Raw genomic sequence first — 18,268 nt, forward strand, 5'->3', positions numbered from 1 at the left:
TCATAAATGACCAGCATGGTCGAATAATAATAAGGCAGAACAGTTGAAACTGGAGCAGCAGCACAGCCAGGTGGACTGGGGACAGCAAGGAGTCATCATGTCAGGTAGTCCTGGGGCATGGTCCTAGGGCTCAGGTCCTCCGAGAGAGAGAAAGAGAGTAGGAGAGAATTAGAGAACGCACACTTAGATTCACACAGGACACCAATCAGCAATGAGTCTATCATCTGTTCCCATTCAGAGGTGTCACTTGAGGCAGAGGGTGATTCTTCCTGACACCAGTCAGGTTCAATAGTTGGTTGGCTTGAGTCGTCTTCTGGTGGTTTTGCCCAATCCGGTATTTCAGTAGGCGAGGTCATCTCTGTCTCTACCCTTGGTGGGTGAGACAGGGGAAGAGGACCAGGAGGTAGATCCATTTGGCGTTTTACTACACTTTAGTAAAGAATAATTTAATATTTGAGAATACTCTATTTCCATATTGTCCATTTGTGAGCGACTGGGTTTAAATGAGTATTTTTTTCTACACTCACACAGGAGTAATTAAGGCCTAGTTTTACGCATACATATAATTATTATAATTTTGTATATTTTGATTTGGGGTGCACTAACTGTGGCCATGTACACACCACAACAATGTTCGCCTGCTGAGCTATAGCATAGGCAATAACTAGGTTAATGTCTTCAAGTCTCAGGCAAGGTTATATATGCACAATTTTGGTAATGTTTCTACTTACTCAGTCAGATAAACTCATGGGTACCATAATCATGTCTCTGTTTGCATTTTGAAGAAAGTTAAAGGTAGTTTCGCTAGAAACTAGCGTTAGCGCAATGACTTGAAGTCTTCGGGATCAGCTAGCATTCTAGATACTGTTATGACGTAAAATTGTGACTAGAACATCAGTGTTCTGTGTGCATTTTAATGGCCTTTGCATTGTTTGAAAAAGTCCCACTCACACAAAACAAATGTTTAAGGCATCATTTATTTTGGTCATTATGCTTTACATGACTAGGAATCTTTGGGGATATAATAATGTTGTTAATAAACAATTTGTATTTGTATGACAGTATTTTGTGGTGTGTTATATCTTGTATTATTTCTAATAGTCAATTTAACCATTGCCATTTCACAATATTCAAGTCACATACAAGGAAGTCAGGTACAAAATGGTGCACAGAAAGTAATTATGAACTTTTAATAAGGTTATCGAATCGGTCACCAAAAACAAGGTTGTACAAAAACACAGACATACACAAAACAAGAATCACCTGCTGTAATAATAATTTAAAACAAAAACTTTTTCAAGACACAACATAGCCATAACATCTAAATTTCACATGTTGCCTCCACTCACAAAAAATACAATTCTGAATCATTGGTAACTTTGTTGATTGCCTCCCCATCCCTGATAACCTCTTAGATAAATTATTTCCTTCTTCTTAGCACCCATTTCTTGGATTTTTCAAGTCGAGATGCTTCTATTACTCAAAGAAAGAGACAACTGCCTGGTTGGGAAAGACAGAGAGTTTACTTGTTTGAGAAATAGCTTGCAGATTTAGTTGTGTTGTTATTGGGTGACACCGTATCACGTTGAAGCGATAAGGAACCCAGAGAAAGAGCAGTGGACATTCTCAGCGGCAAAAACGCCATTGGCCTCATCATCGGGAATCTGAAGGTAGACTGTGTCGTTCACATCGAGCATAAGGACAGTGCTACCGGACATCTGGTCCAGGAAGCCCTTGTTGTACTCATCATAGCTGAACATGACTGGCTTGTCGTTCTTGTACAGAGCCACCAGAGCATGAGCCCCATTCACGTGAATGGTGTATGAGAAGTAGTAGACTCCAGGAACCTGGCAAGTGAACTGCCCAGTGGTAGTGTCATAGTGATTCTCCGCATTGTACACCTCATTGTCAAACTTAATAGGTTCCCCAGATGGAGGATAAGGCCTAGCCAGAGAAACAGAGAAAGCAGACATAGGGGCCTTAACAAGAGTAGGCACCATGACCTCACCCATGCCCATGCTCTTTTCAAGAAAGAACTCGCCGGGAGGACCAGGTGGGCCGGGAGGGCCAGCAGGGCCTTGGCCACCATCCTGACCATCAGCACCAGGGAGCCCAGGGGGACCGAGAGGGCCAAGGATTCCCTTAGCGGCCAGTCCAGCTGGGCCAGGTGCTCCAGGGAGACCAGGGTGTCCTTTAAGGCCAGGTGTACCTGCGGCACCAGTAGGCCCAACAGGTCCTCTGGGACCTGAGGCTCCAGCAGCTCCAGCCTCACCTGCCTCACCATTGCGCCCTGGGAAACCTTTGGGCCCGGCAGGTCCTGGGACACCTGAAGCACCAGTTGAACCTGTGTGACCAGTGTCACCTTTGTTACCTGGAGCTCCAGTAGCTCCCATGGCACCAGTTGGGCCTGTTGCTCCAGTATTACCTTGCTTTCCCTGGAAACCTTGTGCTCCCTGATCTCCCTTATATCCCTTTGGTCCCTGGGGTCCCATTGCACCTGTGTCACCTTTGGGACCCATTTCCCCAATATCTCCCTGGAAGCCTCTTGCACCCTGAGGACCAGTGAGACCCATGGGCCCAGTAGCACCAGTAGCACCGGTATATCCCTGTGCTCCTGGCTCACCCTTCTGACCTGTTGTGCCTGTGCTTCCTACAACTCCCCTCTCACCCTTCTGTCCATTTGCTCCTGGCTTTCCATATCCAGGGATACCGGGAGCACCAGTTGCTCCCGTTGCTCCCTGATGACCTTTAGGACCAGCTGCACCAGGCATACCTGGAGCCCCATTATCACCTGGTTTTCCAGGCAGACCAACACCAGGAGCCCCTGTGTGGCCCTTAGCACCTGGCAAACCCATGGGACCAGCGCCCCCATCCCTACCTGGGCTACCTGACTTTCCTGCTTCACCAGGGATTCCTGGCTTGCCTGGCTTTCCAACTCCGGCTGCTCCAGGCTGCCCAGATGGTCCCATAGGTCCCACAGCCCCTGTCTCACCTTGTGCCCCTGGGATACCCACTCCTCTATCACCCTTAGCTCCTGGCAAACCAGGCATACCTGGATGTCCCTTAAGGCCTGTTTCCCCTCTTGGCCCCATTGCTCCGGGCAGACCATGAGGTCCAGGCTTGCCAGTGGAAGAGATCCCAGCTGGTCCGGAACTTCCCGTAGGTCCAGGCATGCCCCTAGGTCCTTGAAGTCCAGCTGTGCCCACGTCTCCTTTCTTGCCAGCTGCGCCAGGAACACCAGGCTTACCAGGCCCACCTGAGGAACCAGGCTTGCCAGGTGCGGAGTAGCCAGCAGGTCCGGGTGGTCCGGCAGGGCCCTCGGGTCCAGGCTGTCCCACAGCACTTTCCCCTGGAGGGCCAGGTGGGCCAGGGGGGCCTTCTGGGCCGGGCTCACCTGGCGCACCGGGCTCTCCCGCCACCGACACCACTGTGAGGAAATAGCAAGTCACCTTATTAATACCAAAGATGAAAAATTAAATGTGTTATTGGCAAATGTCTGTTGGAAATATGTTTTACATTTTCAAAAACAAATTCAAGGAATAGTAATTAATATGTACTATCACGTGTTCTCTGCTGGTTAATAATTACTATTGTTGTCTGCTATTGTCGCTCATTCTCAAATTATTATTACTTAAATAATAGTAAGATAGATAATACCAATAATAACACACCATTTACATATGTAGGGCACCTTTTCTTATTTTTTGTGTTGTATTGGATAGGGTTTAGAGATAGAGGTGTACAGTAGAGATGAAAGATAGGTGGAAAGAGGGTGCTAGAGCGGTGGGTCAGATTCGAACCCATGCTCACAGCTGCACAGTACATATGATCTAAGGCAGCGGATTAGACTGCTAGACCACCCTAAGGAAACAAATGGGGGAACTTTGGATCGGAAATACAACTTTGAAGAAGTACAGTAATGTGTTACACTCAGCAATTGTCAGAGGAACAATAATACTTTGTAGCTCTGTATTGCTTCCCTATTCATGTACATGTGATGAATCCACTTATGTTTTTATACTGTGATTTCCAGAATGCAATTCACCTCCAGACCATTTACCAAGATTGCGTGTTACATTGTTGTTTTTGGTAGGCAGGTTAGTTAGTTAGCCTAGGTATTTATCTAGACAGAAGTAAGACTAGGTGTTTCCCAATTTAACATCGGTTGACATTTGCTTCACACCTCCTTTTTCTGGAAACTGAGTCCTGGGGCTATGTAAGAAGGGCTGATTTATGATCAGCTCCCCCCGTCCATGTAATCTTATTCATTGCGATCTAAAATATAAAACTGATTCTAAATCAGCACTACTACTCAGAGACATGTGCAATATGGCCACTGATCAATGGCAAAGTGTCGGTGTACTCTATGTCATTCAATCTTTTTTGACACTTTTACTCAAAATGTTTATTAATTCAATTGAGAAAACAACCATGTCTACATGCATATTGTGGTCAGAAAAATACTGAGATACTGAGATGCTTGTAGATTACTGATAGAAAAGTTTTTTGTTTCATCTTTGATTGTATAGAATGTTTCTAATTCATACTGTAGGAGTTTTGACTTCTATGTTATTTGTCTTGTCTGTACTAAATATGTCACCACACATGAAGGTCCTTCTCAGGAAATAAGTTATTTGAATTTTATTGAATTAATTTAATTTAATAATATAAATTGTTGTATAGCTAACTGAGCATGCAGTGTGATGGCATAGTGGAATTTACATTTTCCCAAACTTTCTATTGCTGCCCTTTTGTCCAGCAAATGCATGTTAAACCTGCTTGGTGGAGTGAAGTAAATCGTCTAACAATGTGAACTTGGAGGAATTGCCCCTTTAAGAGCATTGGGTATGATAGTATAAACTGCTGAAATCAAACCTGCATAGACATTTAAACCTGTTCAATTATTAGCTAGAAGTCATCTTCTGTTTTCAACCTGTTCTTATTTCACACCTCCAAAAAAGCAAACATTTCTGACTTAAGAAACTGTAGTATGGGGAGAAAACAAACATTTGTAAAGCAGGATGGTGGCATTTAAGGGAGTTGCTTTTCGTTTGCTTTTTTGTGGTCACATGACCCAGGGTGTAAAAGACATCTCCTTGGTCAAATGTAGAGGCCCAGTTTAGGTTCATTTAAAACAGATGTATTTACTTTTTGAAAGGCACACCCAAACAAGCACATTGCTGGGTGATTGAACTGTAATTGACAGTGTTAAAATACATATAACATTAACAAGAGGCACCCACTATTTTACACATTACTTCATATGATTTAAAAATACAGTTGATGACTATTGCATTTTACTTTAATTTGCTGCTGCAAGAAATTGAATTAATTGCAAGGTTAACATAAGAAGAATCATAAAATGAAGTAATGCATTTGTTAACTACAGTATATATCTGACTTAAACAAAAATACAGTATCAGTACTGTTACCATCAGTTAGGTAGGGCAAAGTCAGCTATTCATTACAATAGAGAATTTATAGACAGCTCAACTTGTAGTATTTCATGTGCTGTTTTCAACTCAACACATTTTGAGATTTTATACATGACTTAAATGAGCCATCAGCTGAACTACAAAGCACCCACACTTCCAGAACTGAAATGTCCCTTTAATATGTAAAAATAACTGAAATGTCAGCAGTACTACACAAATGAATTACTGCTCTAACTGGTCCTCCTAACATCACTTCTTAAGACCTACTGAAGGTACAAAGAGATTGACTGAAAATAAATGTTAAATCAATTGCAGTAAAGACATCATGAAGGTCAAAAACACTCAGTCCTAGAATTATAACAAAATTACTTTTGAAGATGTATTATTTAGCCTTAGTGGCAGAAATAACATGTAATAACACATTGTACTCACTTCAGACAGTATGCAACATAATGTGTTATACATGTGCTACTATGAAAATCACGAGGCCTGAAACAGCCATTGGATAAATATCCAGATCCCAGTAGCCAATGACTACACTACATTTGATTTGGTAAAAGCTCATGTTTCAAATTAGAGCAGTGCTCTCGCACTAACTGTATGTCTGATTGTCCCTGTGCAAGAACTGAAAGCTGAAATCATCAGATGTAAATTACATGGTAAGTGGACACATTTGCAAATTAGTATGTTTATGGTGAAGTGTGAAGAAGTTAGATGTATGATTGACTATAGTTGAACTGTCACATTGAAATTGCTGTGATACAGTTTCAATGGACAAAGACATCACTGGACCATACTAGGCGATGTAGATTAGGATGCTGGTTCTTACCGTGACTCTTCACAGAGTAGGGCTGGTATTGAGGGGCAACCTTCATCACCTTCTTCACCACATATGAACCACTACCATGAACAGCCGTCAAGGCCACCAGGAGGATGAGGATGCTCAATACTCGTACTTCCATTTTCTAAGGTTAAATCTGCAAATTAAACAAAAAATATGAAATACTGCTTACACATCTTTAGAAGTTGCAATAATGACAAAAGGATTTAGTAAGCCAGGGACTCTTTCTTCTCTCTGCACACATATTTCACTGCACACATTTCAGATTATATGTAAGTACAACAAATGAGATAGATATCATGGAAACCATTTGAATAGTGAGTCTCAGCCTCCTAGATATCTCATCCTGTTCTAACAGAACTTTGTCTATCCTGCTTGGTTTTATAAGGCACCAAAATCTTTTCCACCTGCCCTGTCATAGCTCACATCCAGTGGGAGTAGGAGTCAGGCCTCAGAAGGGCCCTAGTGTTCACTACCCCAAGAGATGAAGAGGATAGAGAGGAACAGCACACATACCGGCATGCAGATGAATGAGTATGAGTTAGAAAAAGGGGTAAGAAATCTTCAGCACCACTGTCCTTCTACTGCTGCTGTATATCCTTAGGTTAGGAGCAAGTTGGAGAGTCTGCTGCCTCCCAGTACAATGATGTGAGTATTTATACAATATCTGCCCCTTACATCATAAAAAAGCCACCACCACACAAGTACCTCCCTTCTCAAAGCTAAACTGTAATTTGCTGACAGATCTGCCCTATGCAGGCATGTCACATCAGGATGCCTATTTGCTTTGAATATTTAGACAAATGATAAGATCTTATTTTAGTCTTCTAACCCCAACTAAAAAATAATCAGGTTTAGACACATGTAAAACGGTTTACTATTTAGCTTTAAGACTATTTACAATATTTGCTCTTGTTGGGTTTTGAGTGTAAATTTCCTCTACCTGGTGTGGTGAACATAGCTACTCAGAGCTAATCTAGATGTAGATGACAAAATATACACTACCGTTCAAACGTTTCGTGTCACATAGAAATGTCCTTGTTTTTGAAAGAAAAGCACATTTTTTGTACATTAAAATAACATCAAATTGATCAGAAATACAGTGTAGACATTTTTAATGTTGTAAATGACTATTGTAGCTGGAAATGGCTGATTTTTAAAATGGAATGTCTACATAGGACTACAGAGGCCCATCATCAGCAACCATCACTCCTGTGTTCCAATTGCACGTTGGGTTAGCTAATCCAAGTGAATAATTTTAAAAGGCTAATTGATCATTAGAAAGCCTTTTTGCAATTATGTTAGCACAGCTGAAAACTGTTGTTCTGATTAAAGAAGCAATACAACTGGCCTTCTTTAGACAAGTTGAGTATCTGGAGCATCAGCATTTGTGGATTCGATTACAGGCTCAAAATGGCCAGAAACAAAGTCCTTTCCTCTGAAACTCATTAGGCTATTCTTGTTCTGGGAATTGAAAGCTATTCCATGCGAGAAATTGCCAGGAAATTGAAGATTTCATACAACGCAGTATACTACTCCCTTCACTGAACAGCGCAAACTGGCTCTAACCAGAATAGAAAGAGGAGTGGGAGGCCCCGGTACACAACTGAGCAAGAGGACAAGTACATTAGAGTGCCTAGTTTGAGAAACAGACACATCACAAGTCCTCAACTGGCAGCATCATTAAGTAGTACCCGCAAAACATCAGTCTCAACGTCAACAGTGAAGAGACAACTCTGGGATTACTGGCCTTCTATGCAGAGTTACAAAGAAAAAGCCATATCTCAGACTGGCCAATAAAAATAAAAGATTAACATGGGCAAAAGAACACAGACACTGGACAGAGGAATTCTAGAAGGCCAGCATCCCGGAGTTGCCTCTTCACTGTTGACGTTGAGACTGGTGTTTTGCGGGTGCTATTTAATGAAGTTTTCAGGTGTGCTACATTAATTGCAAAAGAGTTTTCTAATGATCAATTAGCCTTTTAAAATGATGAACTTGGATTAGCTAACACAACCTGCCATTGGAACACAGAAGTGATGGTTGCTGATAATGGGCCTCTGTACACCTATGTAGATATTCCATAAAAAATCTTCAGTTTCCAGCAACAATAGTCATTTACAACATTAATAATGTGTACACTGTATTTCCGATCAATTTGATGTTACTTTAATGGATAAAAAATGTGCTTTTCTTTATAAAACAAGGACATTTTTAAGTGATGCCAAACTTTTGAATGGTGTGTTTATTTCAGATTCAGTTTATCAATGATAAATAATCACATTTATCAGACACGTTAAATGTTTTATTTGTATTTTTCATTATTCCATGGCCATCTACAAAAATATCCATCTAAAAAAAATCTAGAAACAACCCCTGGTTTTTGGTGCCCATATAGTGGAATCATTGCCTCACAAAGATGCCATTGAGGATAGGATACGCATCCCCAATTTACATCTGTCCCAACCTGTCTGTATTTGACATACCTGTTACCTTTCCAGACTGCCTGAACATCTCCCACCCCTCCTATGATAAGGTAAACTAAAACACTGGATGTGCAGCAGAGGTATGGGCAGAAACAAAGTCTACTGGCTCCTCTTTTGACCTAATATTCCAACAGTTATAATAGGACCTACATCTACACTTACCTAAGGCTGAACGCACTTGGCCTTTTACCCTAAAATGAACATAGCAGCATGGATTATGTTTGGTCAGCGTGTCTGTTTGATTGAGAACATAGGGAACCTTTCATTTTGTCCACTATTTCAGGCCTAACAGTTTATAGTCCTTAACTTGTCTATTTTTGTTAGTGCTTCACCCTCAAAACAGCCATTAAAGCTATAAAAAGAAGTACTGGAAAAGCCATTTGTGCTGGACTTGTTTTATCTCTGCCTGGTGAATGCAGTGTAGTTGTGGTGGATAGCCGGTGCTCTTGAGATGCAGTAGAGAGATTTCCACACAAGGGGGCATGTTCTGCCAGTCAACTTCCTTGGGATGAGAAGTGGCCTTGCCTCGGACTGGCCTTCTTATTTTTGGAATCTTCTACCATATACACTACAAGTCAAAAGTTTTAGAACACCTACTCATTCAAGGGTTTTTTCTTTATTTTTTTACTATTTTCTACATTGCAGAATAATAGTGAAGACATCAAAACTATGAAATAAGACATATGGGATCATGTAGTAACCAAAAAAGCTTTAAACAAATCAAAATACACTACCATTCAAAAGTTTGGGGTCACTTAGAAAGGTCCTTGTTTTTGAACGAAAAACACTTTTTTTGTACATTAAAATAACATCAAATTGATCAGAAATACAGTGTAGACATTGTTAATGTTGTACATGACTATTGTAGCTGGAAACGGCAGATTCTAAATGGAATATCTACGGTACATCTGCGTACAGACGCCCATTATCAGCAACCATCACTCCTGTGTTCAAATGGCACGTTGTGTTAGCTTATCCAAGTTTATAATTTTAAAAGGCTAATTGATCGTTAGAAAACCATTTTGCAATTATTTTAGCACAGCTGAAAACTGTTGTGCTGTTTATAGAAGCAAAAAACTGAACTTCTTTAGACAAGTTGAGTAACTGGAGCATCAGCATTTGTGGGTTCGATTACAGGCTCAAAAAGGCCAGAATCAAAGACCTTTCTTCTGAAACTCGTCAGTCTATTTTTGTTCTGAAAAATGTAAACTATCCCATGCGAGAAATTGCCAAGAAACTGAAGATCTCGTACACCGCTGCATCCCTTCACTGAACAGCGCAAACTGGCTCTAACCTAGTCTGTAATTTCTGAATTTCGTCCACACCACATAAGAAATGCATACACCGAAATACTAATAGTTTTATAACACACAAGTGGCCATAAACAATGTGTAGGTTACTCAATATACAGATTGAGTCATAAAAACCTTTTGAACGTAGTACCATTTATGGATTATTTCCTGCAGTTTAAATGCACTGACTGATTTGTATGTCTACTTGCATCATAATGGCAAATAGGGGTGAAGACAGGGGTGAAGAGGAAGGGGTATGCTGTACCAGGATTCTGTGGAGGATTCCTATATTAAACGTATCACCAAGAAACCCCTTCCACAAAGGCTATAATTAAACATTCCTAGAACATGAAACTTGTTTGAACTTTTCTAATTTTAGAATTAGACCGAATTAACTGTAATTTTCCTAAGTGCTGCTTTGCATAGTTATAAGGGCACAAGGCGAGACCCAGATGCAGACACGGGAGGCAGATAGTTTGTGTCTTTGATATTTATTAATTAATCCAAAAGGGGTAGGTGAAAGAATGGTCGTGGCTAGGCAAAAAGGTCAAAAACAGTTCAGAGTCCAGGAGGTCCAGAGTGGTAGGCAGGCTCGAGGTCAGAGCAGGCAGAATAATCAGGCAGGTGGGTACGGAGTCCAGAAAACAGGCAAGAGTCAAAACCGGGAGGACTAGGAAAAAGATAATAGAAGCAGGAGTACGGGAAAGCATGCTGGTTGACTTGAAAGACATACACAAACTGGCACAGAGAGACAGGAAACACAGGGATAAATACACCGGGGATAATAAGCGACACCTGGAGAGGGTGGAGACAATCACAAGGACAGGTGAAACAGATCAGCGTATGACAATAGTTGATAGTTATAACACTTAATTTTGTTTGACAAACATTGTTTTAACTTGTCACTATCAAATGAAACACTGAAATATCCAAGATGAAGTAGTGTAAAGGTGTCTAATTTCTAAAACATTGGAATGAGAGCAAAATTAATGTGACATTAGATAATTCTATGCAGTTAGCTGAAGATACTTTCAGGCACCTACTACAAATGCCAAGCATGTTTTTAATTCTGTTCATACATGTTCCACCCTTGAACATCTCTGTATTCATTACTGTGTGTTCTATAGTGCTGTGAAACTGTTGCTGTACCTTTTACTGTGGTGGCATCCAGTATTTTCCTGTGCCACCTATTCTGATAGGCCTTGGCCATACTGTATTATTTCAAACTCTGACTCTGTTTGTGTTTATGGCCCACATAAGAGGCCTGACCATCCCAATTTTAGTCATTTTTAGCTAAATGACAGAGCAAGAGAGGGTGCAGTCAGGATTTTATACATTTCTAGGTTCAGATAATTCTAGTTTACTTTTTTTTATTTTAAACAGTGCTAACCACAAGCAGCCAAACACATTTTCTGTTTTTAGATCGTTTTTTTTTTTTTTAATTATGCTTCTATATCTAAAGGAAACAAAATGCATGATGTGCCTTAGGGCTAACACTGTAATTTGGTTACTTTCTATGTTTTCACAACATAGCATTTTGTCATGTTCTACACTCTAGCATGCGTCTATGAATTACTCAATGTTCTTGTACTTGGTGGTAGTATCCTGTATTATAAGACTATGAAAATACATGACTTATTTTTCCCTCGTCCTCTGCTCAACTCATTACTGTTACACAGTGACTTGATGTGGTGGAACTCCATTGTAATAACCACAAGGGATTAGGGTAACTGCCTTAGAAATGAACATCAATGACATAGCCTTCATATTGTCTATTGCTGTGCACTGTAAAATACACAATATACTCCGCCACTTCAGAGACATGATATATGATCCAAACATGTTCTTACTGACCGTTGATGTGCCCAAGATTTGTCATTCTTACTCCTGCACATACTGAAAAGTATGTGCACATACTTTTCAGTATGTGCAGGAGTAAGAATGACAAATCTTGTGCACATACTTTTCAGTATGTGCAGGAGTAAGAATGACAAATCTTGGGCACATCAACGGTCAGTAAGAACATGTTTGGATCATATATCATGTCTCTGAAGTGGCGGAGTATATTGTGTATTTTACAGTGCACAGCAATAGACAATATGAAGGCTATGTCATTGATGTTCATTTCTAAGGCAGTTACCCTAATCCCTTGTGGTTATTACAATGGAGTTCCACCACATCAAGTCACTGTGTAACAGTAATGAGTTGAGCAGAGGACGAGGGAAAAATAAGTCATGTATTTTCATAGTCTTATAATACAGGATACTACCACCAAGTACAAGAACATTGAGTAATTCATAGACGCATGCTAGAGTGTAGAACATGACAAAATGCTATGTTGTGAAAACATAGAAAGTAACCAAATTACAGTGTTAGCCCTAAGGCACATCATGCATTTTGTTTCCTTTAGATATGCTTGTGAAATTGTATGCCAAACATATTATATCTTTCCTCTTTTTGAAAATAGATGTATTAAAGGGTAAAGAGGAATAAGAGTGGGAAGTAGAGACTTGGCACCTTCTCTTATGACCTTACTGGAGTGGTCTGCAAACACTGTCCTAAGGATATCCTGGGTCTCTTTATGATGTAACACACAGTAAGAGGGTTTGAATGGATGGATTCATTGTAATCAAGAATGATTGTAATCAAGATAGCACTTTCCATATGACAGATTTCTTCCAATTCATTATCTTGTAAAAATAATGACCATAATGTTTTTGAATTTCCCTGTCTTGTTTCTATTCTACTGTGGCTTGTCTTCAAAAATTCCCAAACAAACAGAAGACAGTCTTAATGACGTAGGCAAACATGAATGTGTATTGTGTAATCATTTAAGGGTATCAAAGTTAAATAAAGCCATCTTAAATGGGTTCTTCAGCACGTAAGTGTTGGTGGTAGAGTCCTGTATTTAAGCATAATAACTAATCCAAGACAGAAAGCCTATGAAAATTGCAGGTTTAGCTGTCTTCATGTGATAATTTCAGCACCAGCATGCAGCTGTCATTGTGAAAGCCAATGCAATAACAGACATGAGTGTCATTTTAGACAATGCAGAATTAACTATGATGCCAATCACATGTGAAATTTTATTGACTTGAATTAATATGCTTCTGACTCAAACTCTGTATGGTAAACTTTACTTCTCAATGTCCTGTACCTCAAAGTATATGTGATTGAACTAGGGTTGCACAATTTTGGGAATATTTAGGGGTGGAAACTGTCCTTAGGAATTAACGAGAATATATGGGTAATTCCTGGGAATATATGGGAATTAATGGAAATATATGCAAATTAATATTAATACCATTTAAATGTAGATGTTTTTTGCAGTGGATATAGAGTATTTATTAGCATATCATATGAAGACAGAAACATAAACCTTTTGCCTTTTCAGAAGTAGACATAATTGCAAATGATTAAATCCTTCTAATATAAATAAAAAAATACAATTTAGTTACAAATTGAACTTTAATTAAATTAGTTGACTCTTCACATGGGATTATTTCACTAAACAACAAAAGGTAATATTGAAGGATCCCCAATGATCCATCGCATCCCAAAAAACGCTTTCAAAATACATCTGTAAAAAGTCTAGAAACCCAAACTTTGGTTGTCTTCCTCTCAGGCTTCCAACTCTTGAACATCAGACTCTGATGCCTCATCTTCACTGTCACTTTCCAACCCTGTTGATGATGGCTCATTGTCAGGCTCAAAAAGCCGCAAATTTACCCAAATGGCCACCAATTTCTCAACCCCTGTATTGGTCAGCCTGTTGCGTGCTTTGGTGTGTGTTCCCAAACAAGGACCAGTTGCACTTTGAGGCGACTGCTGTTGGTGGGATTTGGTAGATGATGGAGGCAACAGCGGAAAGAGCCTCAGATCCACAAAGTCCCTTCCACCAGGTGGTTGATGAGATATGTTGGCACAACTGCCATATTGCAAAGCCCTTGCTTGGATGTGTGCTTTGCCAGACTGCAAAGAACCTTGCCCTCATCCAGGCCAATGTTGAGAGACACGGTAGTGATGATACCATAGGCCTTGTTGATCTCTGCACCAGACAGGATGCTCTTGCCAGCATACATGGGGTCCAACATGTACGCTGCGACGTGTATGGGCTTCAGGCAGAAGTCTTCACACATTTTTATGTATTTCAGGAATGCAGTTTCCTCTGCTTGGAGCAACAGTGAAGTTGGCAGGGCAGTACAGATTTCTCCCCTTACAGTGGTTCCTCCTTTAAAAGTTGTGTCATACTGCAGCACACCCCGCGTGCTGCTGCAGCATTCTGTGGCACATCATTTAATTCTCAGCTATTTCTTCTGTTACTGTAAGTTATTGCTAGTTTGACCACCAGAGGGCATCTTTGAGAAGAATTTGATAGTATTCCGTATTGGCATTACCAGAGAATTTGAACATTTTTAGTAATAACATAGTACATGGGATTGATTTTAAGAAATTTGGCTTAATTCATTTGATTACTATTATAGAGTTTCAAATGGTGATGTCACTCGCTCTGAGACCTGGAAGTAGTTGTTCACCTTTTATTTTTTTATTTTTTTTATTTTACTAGGCAAGTCAGTTAAGAACAAATTCTTATTTTCAATGACAGCCTAGGAACAGTGGGTTAACTGCCTGTTCAGGGGCAGAACGACAGATTTGTACCTTGTCAGCTCGGGGGTTTGAACTTGCAACCTTCTGGTTACTAGTCCAACTCTGTAACCTCTAGATTACCCTGCTCTGCAAGGCAGTGGCTTTTGTGGAGCACTGGGTCACTGGTTTGAGCCCAGGGGCGAGGGGCGAGGGGAGGAACAGAAGCAAAACTGTTACTCAGGTTAAATAAAGGTGAAATTAAAAAGGAGATATATTTTTTTAAATCGCTAAAAAACAGAACTTATATTAGTGCATTTTTCACCCTGACAGCTCCTATTAGTTCTATTAAGCACCATGGCACCAACTCGCCCTTCGAACATTCTATTCCCAGCTTAACGTTCAACGTCACAATTTCCAATTCACTATTGTTGGCAATGAGACCTGCTCACGTTGTTTATGTTTTATAGTTTAATGCAAACAACACAATGTAAACAACAAAAATAATATTGGTACTCTGAGGTCTTCCCATTGTTCCCTAAGGGGGAAATATAGGTATGTCTGTTTATTTTGGCAAATATCTCGCAAAGTGTATATTTAGATTTTTTTTCAAGTCGGGTGTAACCGGTGTGAAATGGCTAGCTAGTTAGCGGGGTGTGCGCTAATAGAATTTCAATCGGCGACGTTACTTGCTCTGAGACCTGGAAGTAGTTGTTCCCCTTGCTCTGCAAGGGCCGCGGCTTTTGTGGAGCGATGGGTAACGATGCTTTGAAGGTGGCTGTTGTCTATGTGTGCAGAGGGTCCCTGGTTTGAGCCCAGGTAGGGGTGAGGAGAAGGACGGAAGCAAAACCTTTACATGGGCACCATTTTAATCATTAGAATCTCCACTTTATAATTATGTAAGTCTGGGCAGCGAGCTCGTTTGTCATCGATCGCTAGACCAGAAATAGTCAAACGTTTTATTTTTTCCCTAATTTTTCATTACGCAGACATAAGCTCAGTTGACACTATCGAGGTGCGGATGTTTACTTTCTACACAAATAGTTTCGTCCAACGAACAGATTGTAGTGGTAAAATAGAAAGGGATTTTTTTTATGGAATTCTAAGCATCACTCCAGTCAAAACAGGCTCTGCAAACATTAAATTCCATTATTTTGCTATGGGCTCGCGCTAGTGTTCCAGCTTAGCCAATGTTCTTAAGCCGTTTTGACTTGTTCTTTTGTCCAGAATATAGATAGCCAGAGCGAATTTACGAAAGCACAAGAATGTCCATTGAGAAAGCACAACTACTACACAATTTAGCTAAGCTAAGAATGACTAGAATAATCAAGTCAATAAACATTGTGTAGTTAGATTGCCTATAGTTAATATACTGGCAAGTTTGATCTTTAACTACTAAAGTTAGGTAGCTAGCTAACATACTGGTACATACTGCTGTAATGATATGCTAAGTGGTTCGTAAGGACAGCTTAGCTAACAAATTGTCAGCCAACATAACGTGTAAGGCAATTTATTTGAAAAGTCATTACTTCATTACATTGAGTAGCAAGCTACCCCTTGGTCGTTGGGGAAATCTGGTCTGTGATAGGAGAGGGGGGGGGGGGGGTTCACACCTAGCTAGGCTATTAGACTATTCTTTAGTATAGGGTGAATAGTCTATTGTTCAGCTATTAGCCCTCCTCCCCAACTTGCAACAAATTGCTGTTCCCAGCTCATTCCATTCCCTCTTCCACACGTCATCATTCTGCTCCTGAGTGGCTCGCTTGTGGATGTGCTGACAGGATATGGGAGCATCTTCGGTTGTGCGTCAAGAATTCTGCATACAGTTGCAAGTTTGTATGAAGGTGTGGTTATTCACAGGCAAATTGTTATATGCTATGGAGGTACATTTGTGTCTTTTTGTCGAGAGCAAAACCTTTTTTATTTTCAATCCAAAATAATTGTTCTGAAAGCAACTTTTTGCCGACACAAAGGAAGTCTAAGCGGACACCTACGAAGATGACATCTCAGGTAAGCAGCACTGGGCTGTATTGACGTATCCTAAAAATGACATCTGCTGCTTTAAATTGAATGGTCATGTCTCAGTTATTGTTTTCATATCTATAAAAAAGAAGCTGTTTTCTTTACTTTCAGAGAGCGAGCTGACCAAGGGGTCGAAAATGTAGATATTGCCAGATTTTCACTCTCCGATGAACAGGCCGTGGAAGCTTTATTGCTGGCAGAAGTGTCCATAACCAGAGGTAATTAAACTGTTCTGTGTTCTTTTTCTCCATCTCTGCCTGTCTTGTTGTACATGGAACCTGTCTCACATGCATTCATTAAAAAACCCTTAAGATGTCAGCTGCTAATTTTCAGATTTACACCACAGAAACACAGCTGTTTTCACTGGACTATCTGTTGCTGCCAAGTCATGATTTCCCTGGGGGTTAGCCTTGCAATGACCAAGTGGTGAGACACATAGCACTCTATATTTAAATGTTTCAGGTACACTCTGAGAGGTGTCTGCGTCACATACAGTATCTTCTATTAACATCATCTTCTATTGTTTGTCCTCATGTGTCTGTATTTCAGCATAAAGTACTCTGTAGCCACTTAGTATGAACACCAGGTGAGACCACACATACAGAATAACAGTGTCTCTTCTACACTTCATCCCTCTCCCCGTTCTCCCTAAATCTTCTAGGTTATATCGGCTGTTTTGGTGAACCCCTCCCATATCTGAACTGGCTGACACAGAGGGCACAGCATGATCGTAGGTGAGATGTCACTTGGTCGGGTCAACAGGAAGTATTATTAAAGAGATGACTTACATTGAATTACAGACAGAGATGTAGTAGTCCCAGAGTTAATGATCAAAGGTCAGTTTTGCATTTCATCTCTTGATTTAAGATGACTGACTGTGTTAGAATTTTAAAAAGCAAGGCTTAATAATGCTCTCTCGTCTGCAGGTATGTTTTGATGTGAGAGAGGAAGCCAGTCCCGTCATCGCCACCTCACCCGCTCTTAAGATAACCTTCGGGCCAACTTGGGGCCCAAGGCTGGTTAGGAGACACCGCAGTTGTGATGACCTGAGAGAATGTTAGGGTAGCACTGTAATTCATGAATCACATGCTGTCTGCCGCTGTTCTTAACTCTTTCCCTTTCTGTCTTCTATACCTCTCTCCCTATCTCGTCTTTATTCCTCGTTTTATAATGCACGCCATATGTGCATTGAAGTTTAGATTTAACTTGTATTTACAATATTACAATTATCATAATTATAATGCATTTATGTATTTATAATACCTGGATAATGAATTTCTTTCAATAAAGCGTTTCATATTCTCCACTGGTTGAAATTAAGTATCTTATTGAAATACTATCCTGTGTCCTCAGATTAATGCAGATGAAGGGAGTTAGATATGCATAGTTTATTTCCTGTATATATGTCATAAAGTTCCCTCGCTAACTTTAAACATCAGCCATCCGAGCAGCTAACCGATCGCTGCAGCTGTACACAGCCCATCTGCCTACCTCATCCCCATATTATTTTTATTGATTTTTCTGCTCTTTTGCACACCAGTATTTCTACTTGCACATCATAATCTGCACATCTATCACTCCAGTGTTAATTTAGCTAAATTGTAATGA

At 40.3% G+C, this 18,268-nt stretch overlaps 1 protein-coding gene across 1 annotated transcript; it reads right to left on the bottom strand.

The window, feature by feature from the left end:
- Positions 1-959: 959 nt before the first annotated feature.
- On the bottom strand, positions 960-6,909 carry LOC110506256 (collagen alpha-1(X) chain). Its single transcript, XM_021585689.2, has 3 exons — positions 6,793-6,909; positions 6,265-6,412; positions 960-3,427 (listed from the first exon to the last, which is right to left on the bottom strand). Exons 2-3 carry the CDS (start codon positions 6,395-6,397, stop codon positions 1,581-1,583), a joined length of 1,980 nt encoding a protein of 659 aa, XP_021441364.1. The 5' UTR covers positions 6,398-6,412; positions 6,793-6,909; the 3' UTR covers positions 960-1,580.
- Between the last annotated feature and the right edge of the window lie 11,359 nt (positions 6,910-18,268).

This window comes from Oncorhynchus mykiss, chromosome 26 (genome assembly GCF_013265735.2).
Source record: "Oncorhynchus mykiss isolate Arlee chromosome 26, USDA_OmykA_1.1, whole genome shotgun sequence".
Lineage (NCBI taxonomy): Eukaryota > Metazoa > Chordata > Actinopteri > Salmoniformes > Salmonidae > Oncorhynchus > Oncorhynchus mykiss.

Bases quoted from the DNA above. Each gene is read 5' to 3' on its own strand.
- LOC110506256 (XM_021585689.2), bottom strand. From the start codon at position 6,397: ATGGAAGTACGAGTATTGAGCATCCTCATCCTCCTGGTGGCCTTGACG. The intron at 3,428-6,264 runs GTAAGAACCAGC...ATTTCCTCACAG, and splicing joins CTACTCTGTGAAGAGTCACG to TGGTGTCGGTGGCGGGAGAG.